Here is a 22,007-nt window from a genome sequence, read left to right as displayed (position 1 = left end):
TGAAAAATCTAAACAATGATAACCAGATTGACGTGAGCATACACGATATATTCAAAAGTATGTGGACACCCCTTAAAATGAGTGGATTCGGCTATTTCAGCCACACCCATTGATGACAGGTGTATACAATCGAGCACACAGCCCTGCAATCTCCATAGACAAACAATGGCAGTAGAATGGCTTCACTGAATAGCTCAGTGAATTTCAACATGGCACCGTCATAGGATGCCACCTTTCCAACAAGTCAGATCGTCAAATTTCTGCCCTGCTACAACTCTAAGTGCTGTTATCGTGAATTGGAAACACGTCTAGGAGCAACAACGGCTCAGCCGCAAAGTGGTAGGCCACACAAGCTCACAGAACGGGGCTACCGAGTTCTAAACTGCATCTGAAAAGCAACTTCAGGCACAAGAAGTGTTCGTCGGGAGCTTCATGAAATTGGTTTCCAAGGCCGAGGAGCCGCAAACAATCCTAAGATCTCCATACGCAATGCCAAGCGTCGGCTGGAGTGGTGAAAACTCGCCGCCATTGGACTCTGGAGTGATGAATCACGCTTCACCATCTGGTAGTCCAACGAACGAATCTGGGTTTGGCGGATGCCAGGAGAAAACGACCTGCCCCCAATGCATAGTGCCAGCTGTAAAGTTTAGTGGTGGAGGAATAATGGTCTGTGGCTGTTCTTCATGGTTTGGGCTAGGCCCCTTAGTTCTAGTAAAGGAAAATCTTAACACTACAGCAATGACATTCTAGATGATTCTGTGCTTCCAACTTTGTTGCAACAGTTTGGGGAAGGACCTTTCCTGTTTCAGCATGACAATGCTCCCGTGCACAAAGCAAGATCCATACAGAAATGGCTTGTCAAGATCGGTGTGGGAGAATTTGACTGGCCTTCACAGAGGCCTGACCTCAACCCCATCGAACACCTTTGGGATGAATTGGAAAGCCATCTGCGAGCCAGGCCTGATCGCCCAACATCAGTCGCCTGACCTCACTAATGCTCTTGCGGCTGAATGGAAGCAAGTCCCCCACAGCAATGTTCCACCATCTAATGGAAAGCCTTCCCAGAGGAGCGGAGGCTGTTATAGCAGTAAAAGGCGGAGGACCAACTCCATATTAATGCTCATGATTTTTGGAATGAGATGTTCTTTGGCTCATGGAGTGTATGTCTGTCCTCCCTCCTTAACACATCAATAGGAATCAAAGAGAGCTCTTGTCATTACACGTGTCCCTAATGCCACCCCGTACACTGTAGTGCACTACTATGGGCCCTGGTCAAAAGTAATGCAAGTAGTGCACTATATAGGGAATAGGGTGCAATTTGTTAAGCAGCCATTGTGTCTAAACAATAAAACCCTTCTTCCTCTTCTCATATTGGCCTCAGTGCCGACACATCAGGTGCCCGCTGGGCAGACCACTTCATTGGAACGTGAAGCATTGGGTAATATTTGGTAGATATGTTGATCAATGACAATAATTGTACATTTGAATTCCATAAAGTGAGTGTGGAAGAGGTGAATTTTCTGTTGTTGTTGTCTATCAACAACGACAAGCCACCGCGGTCTGACAACCTGGATGTTACTGAGGATAATAGCGGAAGATATTGCCACTCCTATTTACCATATTTTCAATTTAAGCCTATTAGAGAGTGTGTGCCCTCAGGCCTGGAGGGAAGCTAAAGTCATTCCACTACCTTAGTAAAGACCCATTTACTGGCTCAAATAGTCAACCAATCAGCCTGTTGCTAACCCTTAGTAAACTTTTGAAAGAAATGGTGTTTGACCAGATACAATGCTATTTTACTCTAAACAAATTGACAACAAGCACAGCACTTACACAAATGACTGATGATTGGCTGAGAGAAATTTATGATAAAATGATTGTGGGGGCTGTTTCGTTAGACTTCAGTGCGGCTTTTGACATTATCAATCATATTCTGCTGCTTGAAAAACGCATGTGTTATGGCTTTACACCCCCTGCTATATTGTGGATAAAGAGTTAGCTGTCTAACAGAACACAGAGGGTGTTCTTTAATGGAAGCCTCTCCAACATAATCCAGTTAGAATTAGGATTTCAGGGCAGCTGCCACTGGCTTTGAGGAAAGCCAGTGTGTCTATGTATGCGGATGACTCAACACTATACACGTCACCTACTACAGCGACTGAAATGACAGCAACACTTAACAAAGAGCTGCAGTTAGCTTCATAATGGGTTGCAAGGAATAGGTTACACCTAAAAAAATAAAAAATAAATTAAAAGCATTATATTTGGGACAAATCATTCACTAAACGCTAAACCTCAACTAAATATTGCAATAAATAATGTGGAAATTGAGCAAGTTGAGGTGAATTAACTGCTTGGAGTAACCCTGGATTGTAAACTGTCATGGTCAAAACATATAACAGTAACTAAAATGGGGAGAAGTATGTCCATAATAAAGCGCTGCTCTGCCTTCTTAACAACACTATGAACAAGGTAGGTCCTACAGGGCCTAGTTTCTACCTTCTTAACAACACTATCAACAAGGCAGGTCCTACAGGCCCTAGTTTCTACCTTCTTAACAACACTATCAACAAGGTAGGTCCCTACAGGCTCTAGCTTTGTCGCACCTGGACTACTGTTCAGTCGTGTGGTCAGGTGCCACAAAGAGGGACTTAGGAAAATTGCAATTGGATCAGAACAGGGCAGCATGACTGGCCCTTGGATGTACACAGAGAGCAAACATTAATAATATGCATGTAGGGGCCTCCCGGGTGGTGCAGTGGTCTAAGGCACTGCATCGCAGTGGTCTAAGGCACTGCATCGCAGTGGTCTAAGGCACTGCATCGCAGTGCTAGCTGTGCCACCAGAGCTGCGACCGGGAGGCACATGGGGCCGTCCGGGTTGGGGAGGGTTTGTCCGGCAGGGATATCCTTGTCTCATCGCGCACTAGCGACTCCTGTGTCGGGCCGGGCGCATTGCACACTGACCAGGTCGCCAGGTGTACGGTGTTTCCTCTGACACATTGGTGCGGCTTGATTCCGGGTTGGATGTTCATTGTGTCAAGAAGCAGTGCGGCTTGGTTGGGTTGTGTTTTGGAGGACAGCTCTCGATCTTCGCCTCTCCCGAGTCCTTACGGGAGTTGCAGCGATGAGACAAGACTGTAACTACCAATCGGATACCATGAAATTGGGGAGAAAAAAGGGGGTAAAATAATAAAAATAATATGCATGTCAATCTCTCATGGCCCAAAGTGGAGGAAAGATTGACTTCATCACTACTTGTTTTTGTAAGAAGTGTTGACAAGCTGAATATACCGAGCTGTCTGTTTAAACGACTAGCACACAGCTCGGACACCCATACATACCCCACAAGACATGACACCAGAGGTCTCTTCACAGTCCCCAAGTCCAGAACAGACTATGGGAGGTGCACAGTACTAAATAGAGCCATAACTACATGAAACTCTATTCCACATCAGATAACTGAGGAACTGATCAAATTTAAAAAACAGATCATTTGGAACAGCGGGGTCTGTGAAGCAACACAAACATAGACACATGCATACACACACGCGATAACATAAGCCAACCGATTGTGTTTTTTTGTTTGTTTATTTGCGTTGTTTGTAACTTATTTTTTTACTTATTTTGTACATAACGTTGCCGCTACCATCTCTTATGACCGACAATAACTTCTGGACATCAGGACTGCGATTACTCACCACGGACTAGCATATCCTTCTTTTTCTTTAACGAGTCTGACTGATCTCTCCAGTAGGAGGTGCTGTAGATAGATCTCTCCAGTAGGAGGTGCTGTAGAGAGATCTCTCCAGTAGGAGGTGCTGTAGATAGATCTCTCCAGAAGGAGGTGCTGTAGATAGATCTCTCCAGTAGGAGGTGCTGTAGATAGATCTCTCCAGTAGGAGGTGCTGTAGATAGATCTCTCCAGAAGGAGGTGCAGTAGAAGGATCTCTCCAGTAGGAGGTGCTGTAGAAGGATCTCTCCAGTAGGAGGTGCTGTAGAGAGAGATCTCCAGAAGGAGGTGCTGTAGATAGATCTCTCCAGTAGGAGGTGCTGTAGATAGATCTCTCCAGTAGGAGGTGCTGTAGATAGATCTCTCCAGTAGGAGGTGCTGTAGAGAGATCTCTCCAGTAGGAGGTGCTGTAGATAGATCTCTCCAGAAGGAGGTACTGTAGATAGATCTCTCCAGTAGGAGGTGCTGTAGATAGATCTCTCCAGTAGGAGGTGCTGTAGATAGATCTCTCCAGTAGGAGGTGCTGTAGATAGATCTCTCCAGTAGAAGGTGCTGTAGAGAGATCTCTCCAGAAGGAGGTGCTGTAGAAGGATCTCTCCAGTAGGAGGTGCTATAGAAGGATCTCTCCAGTAGGAGGTGCTGTAGAGAGATCTCTCCAGAAGGAGGTGCTGTAGAAGGATCTCTCCAGTAGGAGGTGCTGTAGAAGGATCTCTCCAGTAGGAGGTGCTATAGAAGGATCTCTCCAGAAGGAGGTGCTGTAGATAGATCTCTCCAGAAGGAGGTGCTGTAGATAGATCTCTCCAGAAGGAGGTGCTGTAGAAGGATCTCTCCAGTAGGAGGTGCTGTAGAAGGATCTCTCCAGTAGGAGGTGCTATAGAAGGATCTCTCCAGAAGGAGGTGCTGTAGATAGATCTCTCCAGAAGGAGGTGCTGTAGATAGATCTCTCCAGTAGGAGGTGCTGTAGAAGGATCTCTCCAGAAGGAGGTGCTGTAGATAGATCTCTCCAGAAGGAGGTGCTGTAGAAGGATCTCTCCAGAAGGAGGTGCTGTAGATAGATCTCTCCAGAAGGAGGTGCTGTAGATAGATCTCTCCAGAAGGAGGTGCTGTAGAAGGATCTCTCCAGAAGGAGGTGCTGTAGATAGATCTCTCCAGTAGGAGGTGCTGTAGACAGATCTCTCCAGAAGGAGGTGCAGCCCTATAGTTTTTTTTGTTATAGTGGATATTACGTTAAAGATCTGGCATTGTTTCAAACGTACATATTCAACAAATTTTATATAAGGTTTGTCTATGTTGAAAATTGGTTAGCATGAGGACATAAACCTGTGGTTGAAATTTTACCCTCAAAACAACAGTTGATTACTTTTTTCAAATCCAATGTATTTTCCACGCAGGGTTCCACGTCACAGTACATTTACAAATGATGTTGATTCAACCAGTTTGTGCCCAGTGGGTAGTGAAATGCAGTGTTTTGGAGGAGTATGTGTGTGTACCTCTGTGCGTCCGTGCCAGCGTGTGTGTGTGTGTGTGTGTGTGTGTGTGTGTGTGTGTGTGTGTGTGTGTGTGTTTTGGGGTTGTAAGGGGTCATCGAAAACAACACTGTTCTTTGTGTCTGTGTGACTAAGCTCTTGACTATCACGTTGAATGTGACTCAAGAACACAACAAGGCGAACCCCTATCGCATTGAGGACAGACAAGTCTGAACAGGTATAGGACTTATCATTACAGACAGACTGACGGACGGACGGACAGACAGACAGACAGAGACAGTCCCAGGGTGTTGTAATAAATTTGGATGAGAAACATGACCCTCCTTGTCTAATGTAATCCTTTATAGACTGAAACATGACCCTCCTGGTCTAATGTAATCCTTTATAGACTGAAACATGACCCTCCTGGTCTAATGTAATCCTTTATAGACTGAAACATGACCCTCCTGGTCTAATGTAATCCTTTATAGACTGAAACATGACCCTCCTGGTCTAATGTAATCCTTCACAGACTGAAACATGACCCTCCTTGTCTAATGTAATCCTTTACAGACTGAAACATGACCCTCCTGGTCTAATGTAATCCTTCACAGACTGTAACATGACCCTCCTTGTCTAATGTAATCCTTCACAGACTGAAACATGACCCTCCTGGTCTAATGTAATCCTTTATAGACTGAAACATGGCCCTCCTTGTCTAATGTAATCCTTTATAGACTGAAACATGACCCTCCTTGTCTAATGTAATCCTTCACAGACTGAAACATGACCCTCCTTGTCTAATGTAATCCTTCACAGACTGAAACATGACCCTCCTTGTCTAATGTAATCCTTCACAGACTGAAACATGACCCTCCTTGTCTAATGTAATCCTTTACAGACTGAAACATAACCCTCCTTGTCTAATGTAATCCTTTATAGACTGAAACATGACCCTCCTTGTCTAATGTAATCCTTTATAGACTGAAACATGACCCTCCTGGTCTAATGTAATCCTTCACAGACTGAAACATGACCCTCCTTGTCTAATGTAATCCTTCACAGACTGAAACATGACCCTCCTTGTCTAATGTAATCCTTCACAGACTGAAACATGACCCTCCTTGTCTAATGTAATCCTTTACAGACTGAAACATAACCCTCCTTGTCTAATGTAATCCTTTATAGACTGAAACATGACCCTCCTTGTCTAATGTAATCCTTTATAGACTGAAACATGACCCTCCTTATCTAATGCAATCCTTTATAGACTGAGACATCAACAGGTGATAGTTGTAACACTTGAGACTGGAGTATAGACAAAGCATATATTAATTAATCCACATTAACCTTGTCAGCTCCTGAGTGCAATACAACACAGAGGCAGAGATTGGGCTAAGAGTTGGCAGCTTTAGTCATTTAGTGAGATTTCCCGACATCCAACTCTTAATGTCCTGACCTTTCCTTCCCATGTAGGAGAGTGTGTGTGTTTGTGCTTGTGTGTGTGCGTGTGTGTGTGTGTGTGTGTGTGTTTGTGCTTGTGTGTGTGCGTGTGTGTGCGTGCGTGCGTGCGTGCGTGCGTGCGTGCGTGCGTGCGTGTGTGTGTGTGTGTGTGTGTGTGTGAGTGTGTATCCCACTTTCAGTTTTTCAGTGGTGCTTTGCTGTCTTTAAAATTTGTGTAGGTGGGTGGAGCGTTACAATATTTGGCAGTAAACAAGTGCTCATTATAAAGCATTAGACTGGTAGAGAACCAGACAAACAGATTAGCTAAAGATGTGGAAACCAAAACCACTGTCTCAAAAAATAATTCTCAAAATAATTCTCAAGGAGCCCCTGGATATCCTCAAGGAACCACTGCTAGTCAATGGTTCATATTTGCATTTTCGGTAATTGAGCGGTTCTTGGAGGAACCTTTTAATTATTCAATTTAGCAACAGGTTCCTGGAAGAACCCTGGAGTCGGGGCGTGGCTGGGTAGGGGCTTCAAGATAGATCTATTTTTGGGCCACCCATTAGAGTAAATGTCATTCCTGTTCACCTGTTCTGTTGTATTGTTGAACACTGACAGTTTTGTAGCTTCAACGAGGCTAACAGAGGTGTATTAGTTCCTCAAGAGCCTGTGCTAATCCCAAAGTTGGACTAGTTACCACTTTATAACCATATATCATTAACAATGTTAATATTATTAATATAATATGTAATATGCATAAATATAAAATAGATATATATTTGCAGTCTACAATCTTAACATGATGAACGGGAATTACATTTACGCTAACGGGTGGCCAAAAATAACTATCTGAAAGCCACGCCTCGAATAAACTGTGCCTCCAATCTGATATATATATCCAATCCACAATATAATATTAAAAAGGTTCAAAATGGAACCCCTCTCATCACAAAAAGGTCCCGGTTTGAACCTTTATAGAGGGATTCCTCAAGAAACCTTTTTGAACTGGAAAGGTTCAGCTGGCGTGGCAAACCAAAAGGCCCATTTTCTTCTAAGAGTGCAGACCTTGGAGCGTTGGATGGCCAAGGTGTGGGCCGCAATTCTTTCTGTATCAAACAGCTGTGATCAGTGGCATACCGCAGTTCGCGAGCCCCCCCCCCGCAAGGTCCGAGCAAGGCTCCCTCCTAACTTCCTGCATTTCTACACATCAGTGAGTCAGAGAGGTTACCTATAAATTCAGTTAACAGATGAATACTGATCTTCTTCTTCTCCTGTCTTTCAGGTGGTAGTGTCCCAGACCTGGACACTGAACGGGCTCGGACACAGAACCAGCGGAGATCAGCCGCTCATGACAACAACAGCTTTACTCTAACCTGAATCCTACAGCACCATGTTTTACCATACACACCTTCAATAGGGGCTGGAGATACAGATCACCCAGACTAATAGTTGAAGTATCACCCAGACTGGATAAACAACCTATTTCCCTTAACATAGACATTGTAATCTCCCCCCCCGAAACAACCTAAATAAACCAACTGAACTCTGCTGCCTGAGCCTCAGCTCTAATTGTAAGGTATGGATATAATGGTAATGTGTGGATATAATGGTAATGTGTGGATATAATGGTAATGTGTGGATATAATGGTAATGTATGTTTATAATGGCAACGTGTGGATATAATGGTAATGTATGGTTATAATGGTAATGTGTGGATATAATGGTAATGTATGTTTATAATGGTAACGTGTGGATATAATGGTAATGTATGGTTATAATGGTAATGTGTGGATATAATGGTAATGTATTGATATAATGGTAATGTATGGTTATAATGGTAATGTATTGACATAATGGTAATGTATTGATATAATGGTAATGTATGGATATAATGATAATGTGTGGATATAATGGTAATGTGTGGATATAATGGTAATGTGTGGATATAATGGTAATGTATTGATATAATGGTAATGTATGGTTATAATGGTAATGTATTGATATAATGGTAATGTATTGATATAATGGTAATGTATGGATATAATGGTAATGTATTGATATAATGGTAATATATGGATATAATGGTAATGTGTGGACATAATGGTAATGTATTGATATAATGGTAATGTATGGATATAATGGTAATGTATTGATATAATGGTAATGTATGGATATAATGGTAATGTGTGGATATAATGGTAATGTGTGGATATAATGGTCATGTGTGGATATAATGGTAATGTGTGGATATAATGGTAATGTGTGGATATAATGGTAATGTGTGGATATAATGGTCATGTGTGGATATAATGGTAATATGTGGATATAATGGTAATGTATTGATATAATGGTAATGTATGGATATAATGGTAATGTGTGGATATAATGGTCATGTGTGGATATAATGGTAATGTGTGGATATAATGGTAATGTATTGATATAATGGTAATGTATGGATATAATGGTAATGTATTGATATAATGGTAATGTATTGATATAATGGTAATGTATGGATATAATGGTAATGTATTGATATAATGGTAATATATGGATATAATGGTAATGTGTGGACATAATGGTAATGTATTGATATAATGGTAATGTATGGATATAATGGTAATGTATTGATATAATGGTAATGTGTGTATATTAAGAGAACATACTGTATATCTCTGCATCTAATCCAAACCAACATCCAACAGGACTAAGATGCGACTCCCTGCTTGACTCCTGAGTGGTTAAAAGTCCAACTCCTTGGAAGATATCGATTCTTCTGTTTATAGAAGGTTTTTTGGGCTTAGTGTATATACTTTAATGTATGTGACTCTCACAAAGGAAGCCATCTGGATGAGATATCAATACAAAATATACAGTTGAAATATCGGCCAGCGGAGCTCGGTGAATCCTGACTGCTCTTAGCAGTGACCTTTCTAGAATGAAATGCTGTTTCTCACTTTGTCCGAACCAAACAGCAGGAAGCTTTGAAACATTTCCACCCCTGTCACTCCCTTCTCGGCGTTGTTGAGTAACGGTCTTCCAAGATAAAGAGCTGCTCGCTTTCTCAACAAGAACAATTATCTGTCTAGTAGAGATTGCAATGCAGTCAACAGGCATGTTTTGGTGGCTGGACTAAGAAAGAAAAACAAACGAAAGATTGAAAGAAAAGGGGGAGGAAGAGACGACAAGCGTCTGGGTTTTGGAGAAAGAGAAAGATTGAGAGGGAGGGAAGACAGACACAAACAGAAATAGAAAAGTTTGATGTTTTATCAGCCTTTCTTCTTTAGCTGGAGATTTGCAGTAGAGCACATCGTTATTGTGAAAGCGTCTTGGCTGTGGTCCCTGGGAACTGATCCAGCGTGCTCTGTGTCTGTGGAACTCCCAGCCTGCTTTAGTCTCCCGGGAGGTCCCTGATACTGTTTCTGGTAAGTCCTGAGTAATACTGTGTAGTAACAGTGTGTCAGAACCAGAGGAACAGCACACTTCTGCCATCCGTCAGCCTCCCTCCCTGCTAGCTACAAGACTAAAGGACTAAAAGAAACATTAAGGAGGATTACTGCAGAAAGAGAAATGTTCAACAGTAGGAGAAGCAATATGGATAGCTAAGATTCTCCTTATCCCCACTGGTGATTCTATTTTTTTCTCCACTCGCTCCCCAAACGGTGATCCTCAAACTGACATACAGATCAAGCCAGGCAGGGCTGCAGACAGTCTGGGTAGAAGAAGAGACAGAAACTGTGGAGCAAACCAGAGGAGAACCAGAGGAGCTCCAGAACTCTCTAGCAGAGCAGCAAAGCTCCACCAGATCGAGGCACCGTCCTGGGGGTAGAGATGGAGACGGAGAGGGGTCATATGTCTGTGAGGAGGGGGGTAAGCTGGAGCCCAGGTGGGGGGAGGAAGCCCCTTCAGGGGGGGCAGAGCAAGGATGTGGACACCGGCAACAGAGAGAGCGATGCATCTTGGGAGAGGCGGGACTACAGAGGGATCAAAGGACAGGTGACATCGACCTCCACCAATCAGCTGGCTCGGAAAACCAGTAAGTTTGATGTTTATTCTGTTTACATGGCTTTGGTTTCTAGTTAGTCTGTAGTTAGTCTGCCTTCTTTTTGGATAACTTACCTGCAACAGCAGGAGCGAACGTGGAACATAATGGAACTACAGCAATGTGAATCTGAGATTCAGTAGTTGAAATCAAGGACAAAACAGTCAGTTTCAACGAACTGTTTTGAAGTGATGACAGAGGCATATACAGAGGTAGAGGTATATACAGAGGTATATAAAGAGACATATACAGAGGTAGAGGTATATACAGAGGTATATAAAGAGACATATACAGAGGTATGGGGCAGCAGGTAGCCTAGTGGTTAGAGCGTTGGACTAGGTTGCAAGAACGAAATCCTGAGCTGACAAGGTAAAAATCTGTCGTTCTGCTCCTGAACAAGGCAGTTTACCCGCTGTTCCCCGGTAGGCCGTCATTGTAAATAAGAATTTGTTCTTAACCGACTTGCCGATTTAAATAAAGGTTAAATGAAAAAATATATACAGAGGTACACTACTGTTCAAAAGTTTGGGGTCACTTAGAAATTTCCTTGTTTTTGAAAGAAAAGCAATTTTTTTTGTCTATTAAAATAACATCAAATTGGTCAGAAATACAGTGTAGACATTGTTAATGTTGTAAATGACTATTGTAGCTGGAAAAGGCAGATTTTTATGGAATATCTACGTAGGCCTTCAGAGGTCCATTATCAGCAACCATCACTCGTGTTCCAATGGCACGTTGTTTTAGCGAATCAAAGTTTATCATTTTAAAAGGATAATTGATCATTAGAAAACCCTTTTGCAATTATGTTAGCACAGCTGAAAACTGTTGTCCTGATTAAAAAAGCAATAAAACTGGCCCTCTTTAGACTAGTTGAGTATCTGGAGCATCAGCATTTGTGGGTTCAATTACAGGCTCAAAATGGCCAGAAACAAAGAACTTTCTTCTGAAACTCATCAGTCTATTCTTGTTCTGAGAAATGAAGGCTATTCCATGCTAGAAATTGCTAAGAAACTGAAGATCTCGTAGAACGCTGTGTACTACTCCCTTCACAGAAGAGCGCAAACTGGTTCTAACCAGAATAGAAAGAGGAGTGGGAGGCCCCGGTGCACAACTGAGCAAGAGGACAAGTACATTAGAGTATCTAGTTTGAGAAACAGACACCTCACAAGTCCTCAACTGGCAGCTTCATTAAATAGTACCCGCAAAACACCAGTCTCAACGTCAACACTGAAGAGGCGACTCCGGGATACTGGCCTTCTAGTCTGAGTTGCAAAGAAAAAGCCATATCTCAGAATGGCCAATAAAAAGAAAAGATTAAGATGAACACAGACACTGGACAGAGGAACTCTGCCTAGAAGGTCATCATCCCGGAGTCTTCAATTCAGCTTCAATTCATCTTACTGTATTCCCTATTTAGAGATGAGTAAGTTTAGAGTTGAAGAGAAACGAGAACAGAAAGAGAGCAGTGGACAATATCTAACACGCAGCTGATCGCTCCTGGGTTAGAGACAGTAAACTAATCACTTAGCTGATCACTCCTGGGTTAGAGACAGTAAACTAATCACTCCTGGGTTAGAGACAGTAAACTAATCACTCAGCTGATCGCTCCTGGGTTAGAGACAGTAAACTAATCACTCAGCTGATCACTCCTGGGTTAGAGACAGTAAACTAATCACTCAGCTGATCACTCCTGGGTTAGAGACAGTAAACTAATCACTCAGCTGATCACTCCTGGGTTAGAGACAGTAAACTAATCACTCAGCTGATCACTCCTGGGTTAGAGACAGTAAACTAATCACTCAGCCTGGGTTAGAGACAGTAAACTAATCACTCCTGGGTTAGAGACAGTAAACTAATCACTCAGCTGATCACTCCTGGGTTAGAGACAGTAAACTAATCACTCAGCTGATCGCTCCTGGGTTGGAGACAGTAAACTAATCACTCCTGGGTTAGAGACAGTAAACTCCACGTTACGTCAGAAATGGTTAAACGCTCGATGAAACATCTGTTTCCCCACCGTAAAAATGCAGACTGGGTTACCCTGACACACACACACCTGTGTACACACACACCTGTGTACACACACACACACACACACACACACACACACACACACACACACACACACACACACACACACACACACGTGCGTACAAAAACACAAACATATACACACGAACACACGCACACACACACACACACGCACACACACAGAAACTAGACTACTCTGAGATGGAAAGGCACCCCAACCTGAAGGGCAATCTCAGAAAGGCTCTATACCCAGGACCAGTCCAGACCATAATGGACTGTGTTGAGGCATAGAAAGGCTCTATACCCAGGACCAGTCCAGACTATAAAGGACTGAGGGAAAAGTTGTTGGAAAGGACTTCATAATAAGTTATGTTCAGATCATTATCATTATGCTGCTACAGTGACAGGAAAGCAGAGTTGGAGTCAGTAATTTAAAAACTGAATGAAAGAGAGAGAGAGACATAAACACATCAGTGATGAAGGAGAAACATTGTGATCTCGTTAAAGAGTAATGTGGAAAACCCCTCAGACAGAGTGTCTGTCTGTCTGTCTGTCTGTCTGTCTGTCTGTCTGTCTGTCTGTCTGTCTGTCTGTCTGTCTGTCTGTCTGTCTGTCTGTCTGTGTGTGTGTGTGTGTGTGTGTGTGTGTGTTCACACAGAACTGGGATATAGATGAGCCTACTATACTGAGGTGAAGCAGTGAGCTCAGAGTTTTAACCCTGTGTTTAGTAGTGTTGTCCAACATCCAGGTATCAGACAGTGTCTGAGCAGAGTTTTAACCCTGTGTTTAGTAGTGTTGTCCAACATCCAGGTATCAGACAGTGTCTGAGCAGAGTTTTAACCCCGTGTTTAGTAGTGTTGTCCAACATCCAGGTATCAGACAGTGTCTGAGCAGAGTTTTAACCCCGTGTTTAGTAGTGTTGTCCAACATCCAGGTATCAGACAGTGTCTGAGCAGAGTTTTAACCCTGTGTTTAGTAGTGTTGTCCAACATCCAGGTATCAGACAGTGTCTGAGCAGAGTTTTAACCCTGTGTTTAGTAGTGTTGTCCAACATCCAGGTATCAGACAGTGTCTGAGCAGAGTTTTAACCCTGTGTTTAGTAGTGTTGTCCAACATCCAGGTATCAGACAGTGTCTGAGCAGAGTTTTAACCCTGTGTTTAGTAGTGTTGTCCAACATCCAGGTATCAGACAGTGTCTGAGCTGAGTTTTAACCCTGTGTTTAGTAGTGTTGTCCAACATCCAGGTATCAGACAGTGTCTGAGCAGAGTTTTAACCCTGTGTTTAGTAGTGTTGTCCAACATCCAGGTATCAGACAGTGTCTGAGCTGAGTTTTAACCCTGTGTTTAGTAGTGTTGTCCAACATCCAGGTATCAGACAGTGTCTGGGCGGAGTTTTAACCCTGTGTTTAGTAGTGTTGTCCAACATCCAGGTATCAGACAGTGTCTGAGCAGAGTTTTAACCCTGTGTTTAGTAGTGTTGTCCAACATCCAGGTATCAGACAGTGTCTGAGCTGAGTTTTAACCCTGTGTTTAGTAGTGTTGTCCAACATCCAGGTATCAGACAGTGTCTGGGCGGAGTTTTAACCCTGTGTTTGGAGAGAGGTTAAGTCCTATTCATCTATGTTCAAACTAGTGGCAGCACACTTTACTGTTGTTCAATATTTTGTTCATCAATGATTGTGTTTCTATGTCTTGCCTTGGTATAGAGTCTGAGATGAAATAGACTATGATGTTGAGTTCCTATCACATGACGTTGAGTTCCTATCACATGACGTTGAGTTCCTATCACATGACGTTGAGTTCCTATCACATGACGTTGAGCTCCTATCACATGACGTTGAGCTCCTATCACATGATGTTAAGTTCCTATCACATGACGTTGAGCTCCTATCACATGACGTTGAGCTCCTATCACATGACGTTGAGATCCTATCACACAGCAATACTGTACCTTATACCCATACTTTCAAATATAATAAATAGGCTACAGGTTTATTTACTTTCAAGCATGTTTTGCTGTTGAACGAGCATAAAATGTGTTTTGTTAGCGGGAATAAACCAGACATGTAAGGGGACATGTCTTGTAATATGATTATGATTTAGTCCTATATAATAATAGACATGTCCTGTAATATGATTATGATTTAGTCCTATATAATAATAGACATGTCCTGTAATATGATTCTGATTTAGTCCTATATATGACATGTCCTGTAATATGATTATGATTTAGTCCTATATAATAATAGACATGTCCTGTAATATGATTATGATTTAGTCCTATATAATAATAGACATGTCCTGTAATATGATTATGATTTAGTCCTATATAATAATAGACATGTCCTGTAATATGATTATGATTTAGTGCTATATAATAATAGAGACATGTCCTATAATATGATTATGATTTAGTCCTATATAATAATAGAGACATGTCCTATAATATGATTCTGATTTAGTCCTATATAATAATAGACATGTCCTATAATATGATTATGATTTAGTCCTATATAATAATAGACATGTCCTATAATATGATTCTGATTTAGTCCTATATAATAATAGACATGTCCTGTAATATGATTATGATTTAGTCCTATATAATAATAGACATGTCCTGTAATATGATTATGATTTAGTCCTATATAATAATAGACATGTCCTATAATATGATTATGATTTAGTCCTATATAATAATAGACATGTCCTATAATATGATTATGATTTAGTCCTATATAATAATAGAGACATGTCCTATAATATGATTCTGATTTAGTCCTATATAATAATAGACATGTCCTGTAATATGATTATGATTTAGTCCTATATAATAATAGACATGTCCTGTAATATGATTATGATTTAGTCCTATATAATAATAGACATATCCTATAATATGATTATGATTTAGTCCTATATAATAATAGACATGTCCTGTAATATGATTATGATTTAGTCCTATATAATAATAGAGACATGTCCTGTAATATGATTATGATTTAGTCCTATATAATAATAGACATATCCTGTAATATGATTATGATTTAGTCCTATATAATAATAGACATGTCCTGTAATATGATTATGATTTAGTCCTGTATAATAATAGAGACATATCCTGTAATATGGTTATGATTTAGTCCTATATAATAATAGTAATAGTAACAGTACGTTATGTTTTTATTAGCCTACCATTATTAGGATTATTGTGAATTAAATACCTCCATTTCCCTCATAAGAACAGTAGTTGTTTATACTCATGGTCTGAGTTTTGCGTTTAGTTCAACATTGATAAATAACATCCTCTGGCATTGGCAATGTAAACATATGTTTCCCAATTCCAAGGAAGCCCTTTTGAATTGAGAGAGTGAAAGACTCAGGTCAGACCAGAGTGAGAGTGAAGTTAAGACAGTGGGAGGGAGGGAGCCTCATTGCCAAGGGCCAAGTTGTGTCACTGCTGGAGGAAAGCGAAGGAAGTTCATGTCCCTCCCTGCAGGTTGAAGCCCAGAGAGAAGGACTCCGGAGTTCACAGAGGACAGACAGAGAGGGACCACCTGGAGAGGGCAGACAGAGAGGTACCGCCTGGAGAGGGCAGACAGAGAGGGAACCGCCTGGAGAGGCCAGACAGAGAGGTACCGCCTGGAGAGTCCAGACAGAGAGGGAACGCCTGGAGAGGGCAGACAGAGAGGGAACGCCTGGAGAGTCCAGACAGAGAGGTACCGCCTGGAGAGGCCAGACAGAGAGGGACCGCCTGGAGAGGCCAGACAGAGAGGGAACGCCTGGAGAGGCCAGACAGAGAGGTACCGCCTGGAGAGGCCAGACAGAGAGGTACCGCCTGGAGAGGGCAGACAGAGAGGGAACGCCTGGAGAGGCCAGACAGAGAGGGAACGCCTGGAGAGGCCAGACAGAGAGGGAACGCCTGGAGAGGCCAGACAGAGAGGGAACGCCTGGAGAGGCCAGACAGAGAGGGAACGCCTGGAGAGGCCAGACAGAGAGGGAACGCCTGGAGAGGCCAGACAGAGAGGGAACGCCTGGAGAGGGCTGACAGAGAGGGAACGCCTGGAGAGGCCAGACAGAGAGGGAACGCCTGGAGAGGGCAGACAGAGAGATACCGCCTGGAGAGGGCAGACAGAGAGGGAACGCCTGGAGAGGCCAGACAGAGAGGGAACGCCTGGAGAGGCCAGACAGAGAGGGAACGCCTGGAGAGGGCTGACAGAGAGGGAACGCCTGGAGAGGGCAGACAGAGAGATGCCGCCTGGAGAGGGCAGACAGAGAGGTGCCGCCTGGAGAGGGCTGACAGAGAGGGAACGCCTGGAGAGTGCTGACAGAGAGGGAACGCCTGGAGAGGCCAGACAGAGAGGGAATGCCACCTGGAGAGGGCAGACAGAGAGATGCCGCCTGGAGAGGGCTGACAGAGAGGGAACGCCTGGAGAGTGCTGACAGAGAGGGAACGCCTGGAGAGTGTTGACAGACAGACAGGGAGGGAGGCAGACAGGGAGGTAGGCAGGAAGAGGTCTGAGTCACCTAGCCCCGACGAGAGAGAGAGAGAGAGAGAGCAGGCATGTGGACAGGAAGGCACTCCCCTCTCTCTCTCTCTCTTCCTCCCTCCCTCCACACATAGAGAAAAGAAGGTCAGGTGCCTAACCTAACTTTCTTAAAGGGCCTAGAGGATCTTCCTATGGTCTATAACCCACCAGCTGTACACATGGTCTCTACCCTCTGGTTCCTGGTCTAACTCAACATGGTCTCTACCCTCTGGTTCCTGGTCTAACTCAACATGTTCTCTACCCTCTGGTTCCTGGTCTAACTCAACATGGTCTCTACCCTCTGGTTCCTGGTCTAACTCAACATGGTCTCTACCCTCCTCTGGTACCTGGTCTAACTCAACATGATCTCTACCCTCTGGTACCTGGTCTAACTCAACATGGTCTCTACCCTCTGGTTCCTGGTCTAACTCAACATGTTCTCTACCCTCTGGTACCTGGTCTAACTCAACATGTTCTCTACCCTCTGGTACCTGGTCTAACTCAACATGGCCTCTACCCTCTGGTACCTGGTCTAACTCAACATGGCCTCTACCCTCTGGTACCTGGTCTAACTCAACATGTTCTCTACCCTCCTCTGGTACCTGGTCTAACTCAACATGGTCTCTACCCTCCTCTGGTACCTGGTCTAACTCAACATGGTCTCTACCCTCTGGTACCTGGTCTAACTCAACATGTTCTCTACCCTCCTCTGGTACCTGGTCTAACTCAACATGGTCTCTACCCTCCTCTGGTACCTGGTCTAACTCAACATGTTCTCTACCCTCCTCTGGTACCTGGTCTAACTCAACATGGCCTCTACCCTCCTCTGGTACCTGGTCTAACTCAACATGGTCTCTACCCTCTGGTACCTGGTCTAACTCAACATGTTCTCTACCCTCCTCTGGTACCTGGTCTAACTCAACATGGCCTCTACCCTCCTCTGGTACCTGGTCTAACTCAACATGTTCTCTACCCTCTGGTACCTGGTCTAACTCAACATGGCCTCTACCCTCTGGTACCTGGTCTAACTCAACATGTTCTCTACCCTCTGGTACCTGGTCTAACTCAACATGGTCTCTACCCTCCTCTGGTACCTGGTCTAACTCAACATGGTCTCTACCCTCCTCTGGTACCTGGTATAACTCAACATGGTCTTAACCCTCCTCTGGTACCTGGTCTAACTCAACATGGTCTTAACCCTCCTCTGGTACCTGGTCTAACTCAACATGTTCTCTACCCTCTGGTACCTGGTCTAACTCAACATGGTCTCTACCCTCTGGTACCTGGTCTAACTCAACATGGTCTTAACCCTCCTCTGGTACCTGGTCTAACTCAACATGGCCTCTACCCTCCTCTGGTACCTGGTCTAACTCAACATGGTCTCTACCCTCTGGTACCTGGTCTAACTCAACATGGTCTTTACCCTCCTCTGGTACCTGGTCTAACTCAACATGTTCTCTACCCTCTGGTACCTGGTCTAACTCAACATGTTCTCTACCCTCCTCTGGTACCTGGTCTAACTCAACATGGCCTCTACCCTCTGGTACCTGGTCTAACTCAACATGGTCTCTACCCTCCTCTGGTACCTGGTCTAACTCAACATGGTCTTAACCCTCCTCTGGTACCTGGTCTAACTCAACATGTTCTCTACCCTCCTCTGGTACCTGGTCTAACTCAACATGTTCTCTACCCTCCTCTGGTACCTGGTCTAACTCAACATGTTCTCTACCCTCTGGTACCTGGTCTAACTCAACATGGTCTCTACCCTCTGGTACCTGGTCTAACTCAACATGGTCTCTACCCTCTGGTACCTGGTCTAACTCAACATGGTCTCTACCCTCTGGTACCTGGTCTAACTCAACATGTTCTCTACCCTCCTCTGGTACCTGGTCTAACTCAACATGGTCTTAACCCTCCTCTGGTACCTGTTCTAACTCAACATGGCCTCTACCCTCTGGTACCTGGTCTAACTCAACATGTTCTCTACCCTCCTCTGGTACCTGGTCTAACTCAACATGGCCTCTACCCTCTAACCACTAGGCTACCTGCCGCTCCAGGTACGCACATTGGATACCATTTCATGTTTGAAAACAAGGTTAAAGTTTGGCAGATTGTATGATCCCCCCCATATGTCTACACCTCACTGGTGAACAAGGGGATTTATGTGTTCATCTTTCTGGTTTCTGAGTGTCATCTTTATTCAATCTGAAATGCAGGCTATCTTTGGGGATGTAAAATACTCTACTCATCTCTATGATGGCACGATCCAACCTCTGGAACTACCCAAACTCACCACTCTACTCTGTCTGCGCCACAGTCCATGTGAAGTCTGTCAGTGTGTGTGTGTGTGCGCGCTGGACTGGATGGAGGCAAAGCGAGCCTGTGCTGTGCGCGCTGTAGGGACCAGCAGCTTTTGCAACGAAAACGAAATCCGATCCTTCTGTCGAGCAGAGCAGCAGAAGGGGGTGTGGGGGAAGCAGATACAGTTAAATTGGAAAAGCTCGTGGAACGGTAACTAAAGAGCGGAGGTGTCTGACTTTTAAAAAGGTAAGGAAAGACTAAAAAGAAAAAGGGAGTGGTAAAGTTACTTTGTAACTTCCTCATAGAGCAGAAAACTTATCAGTAAATGTATTTCCACCCTAAACTCTGAAGTTTTCCTTTGGTTTTGAAAGCTAGAGAGAAGTTGAAGCGTTTTGTAACTTAGAATGTGCATTTGCTTTATTTATCCAGGTATGTGCGGTGAAATAACGTTTATGGATGTTTTATGGACTTCCCAAATTGTAACTTTTTCTCTAGTAAACGGGCATCGATTGAACGTTGAATTCATACTTGATGAATGTTCCACCATGTGATGAGGTAATTTAATGTAGTGGAAAATTGAATCCACGCTATTTCATGGCCATATGACATCTGTGATTTCTGTCCGAAGTGTAGTCTACAATATAGTCTCGTATGGTGGTTTAGAACATGGCAGAAACGGTTAGACAAACGCTTGTCTGTCATCATAGTTCAGCTTTGCACTCGTCGGCATTTTTATTTAACCTTTATTTAACTAGGCAAGTCAGTTAAGAACTAATTCTTATTTACAATGACGGCCTAGGAACAGTGGGTTAACTGCCTTGTTCAGAGGCAGAAAGACAGATTTATACCTTGTCAGCTCAGAGGATTCGATCTTGCAACCTTTCGGGTTACTGGTCCAACGCTCCAACCACTAGGCTGCCTGCCGCCCCATTTGGGTTTAACAGATTAACCAAATAACGGTCATTAAATTCCTAAATCCTGACCATTTATTAAATTGTAATGCGCACATATAACTCAGTGTGTCCTACCATTGCATAAGGCAAACGGCAGGATATGATCTATTTTGGTGGTCAATATTTCATTATCATATCAAAATGCTCGTGATTGGTGGTTTGTGTGTTTGCGCAACTATGCGTCACCTGATAGGTGTATTGCGCCAAATGGCACCCTATTCGCTACATAGTTCTCTCTCTCTCTCTCTCTCTCTCTCTCTCTCTCTCTCTCTCTCTCTCTCTCTCTCTCTCTCTCTCTCTCCTTCCCCCTCTCTCTATCTCTCTCTGCCCCCTCTCTCTATCTCTCTCTGCCCCCACCACCCCCTCTTCAATTCAATTTCAATTTAAGGGGTTTATTGGCATGGTAAAACATATTCACATTGCCAAAGCAAGTGAATTATGTAATAAACAAAAGTGCTCTCCCTTTGTGGGTTAAGTTAATTAAGGTCCAGATCCAGCCTGTAAAATGTAAAATACAGATGTAGATTATTCCTGGTCTGGTCGTCGGCTGGCTGTAAACTGTAGCTGGAGGGATCATCATGATATTTAATGAAAAGACCCACTCAGAGCCAGGAAAATCTGCCTGTTAATATGAACACCATGGGAAAGCTAAGTGGTGCCCTAAATGGTGCCCTATTCCCTATATAGTGCACAACTTTTCCATAGGGTTCTGGTCAAAAGTAGTGGACTACAGGTAAGGGATAGGGTGCCATGTGGAATGCGATCCCCCAAGTCAGAGTTTGGAGCCAGCTGGTTGGCTGCTTTAGTCGTTGTTGTGATTGGCTAGGACACCGTGGTTCCCATCAGTCGATGTACAGTAGCTGTCTGGATGGTCGTGATGTGGAGTGAGGTTGAAGGTTTGCCTGTCAGGATGGTCGTGGTGTGGAGAGAGGTTGAAGGTTTGCCTGTCTGGATGGTCATGATGTGGAGAGAGGTTGAAGGTTTGCCTGTCAGGATGGTCGTGATGTGGAGAGAGGTTGAAGGTTTGCCTGTCTGGATGGTCGTGGTGTGGAGAGAGGTTGAAGGTTTGCCTGTCTGGATGGTCGTGGTGTGGAGAGAGATTGAAGGTTTGCCTGTCAGGATGGTCGTGATGTGGAGAGAGGTTGAAGATTTTCCTGTCTGGATGGTCGTGATGTGGAGAGAGATTGAAGGTTTGCCTGTCAGGATGGTCGTGATGTGGAGAGAGGTTGAAGGTTTGCCTGTCAGGATGGTCGTGATGTGGAGAGAGGTTGAAGGTTTTCCTGTCTGGATGGTCGTGATGTGGAGAGAGGTTGAGGGTTTGCCTGTCAGGATGGTCGTGATGTGGAGAGAGGTTGAAGGTTTGCCTGTCAGGATGGTCGTGATGTGGAGAGAGGTTGAAGGTTTGCCTGTCTGGATGGTCGTGGTGTGGAGAGAGGTTGAAGGTTTTCCTGTCTGGATGGTCGTGATGTGGAGAGAGATTGAAGGTTTGCCTGTCAGGATGGTCGTG

General features: G+C 43.7%; 1 protein-coding gene across 3 annotated transcripts in view; it reads left to right on the top strand.

The window, feature by feature from the left end:
- The window catches only part of LOC106604157 (mucin-5AC), a 51,674-nt gene that overhangs the window by 10,692 nt on the left and 18,975 nt on the right, over positions 1–22,007 (top strand). The window contains exons 2-3 of one of the 3 annotated variants that reach the window (XM_045717826.1): positions 7,930–8,223; positions 9,350–10,680. In XM_045717826.1, coding sequence (XP_045573782.1) covers positions 10,476–10,680 — 205 coding nt within the window. In that variant the 5' untranslated portion in view covers positions 7,930–8,223; positions 9,350–10,475. Of the gene's footprint in view, positions 1–7,929; positions 8,224–9,349; positions 10,681–19,558; positions 19,794–22,007 lie in introns of those variants that run through there. The other 2 variants (XM_045717828.1, XM_045717827.1) reach the window with 2 other exon arrangements.

This window comes from Salmo salar, chromosome ssa05 (genome assembly GCF_905237065.1).
Source record: "Salmo salar chromosome ssa05, Ssal_v3.1, whole genome shotgun sequence".
NCBI classification, from domain to species: domain Eukaryota; kingdom Metazoa; phylum Chordata; class Actinopteri; order Salmoniformes; family Salmonidae; genus Salmo; species Salmo salar.
Note: the sequence above shows the minus strand (reverse complement) of the source record. Positions and strands in the feature narration are given on the sequence as shown.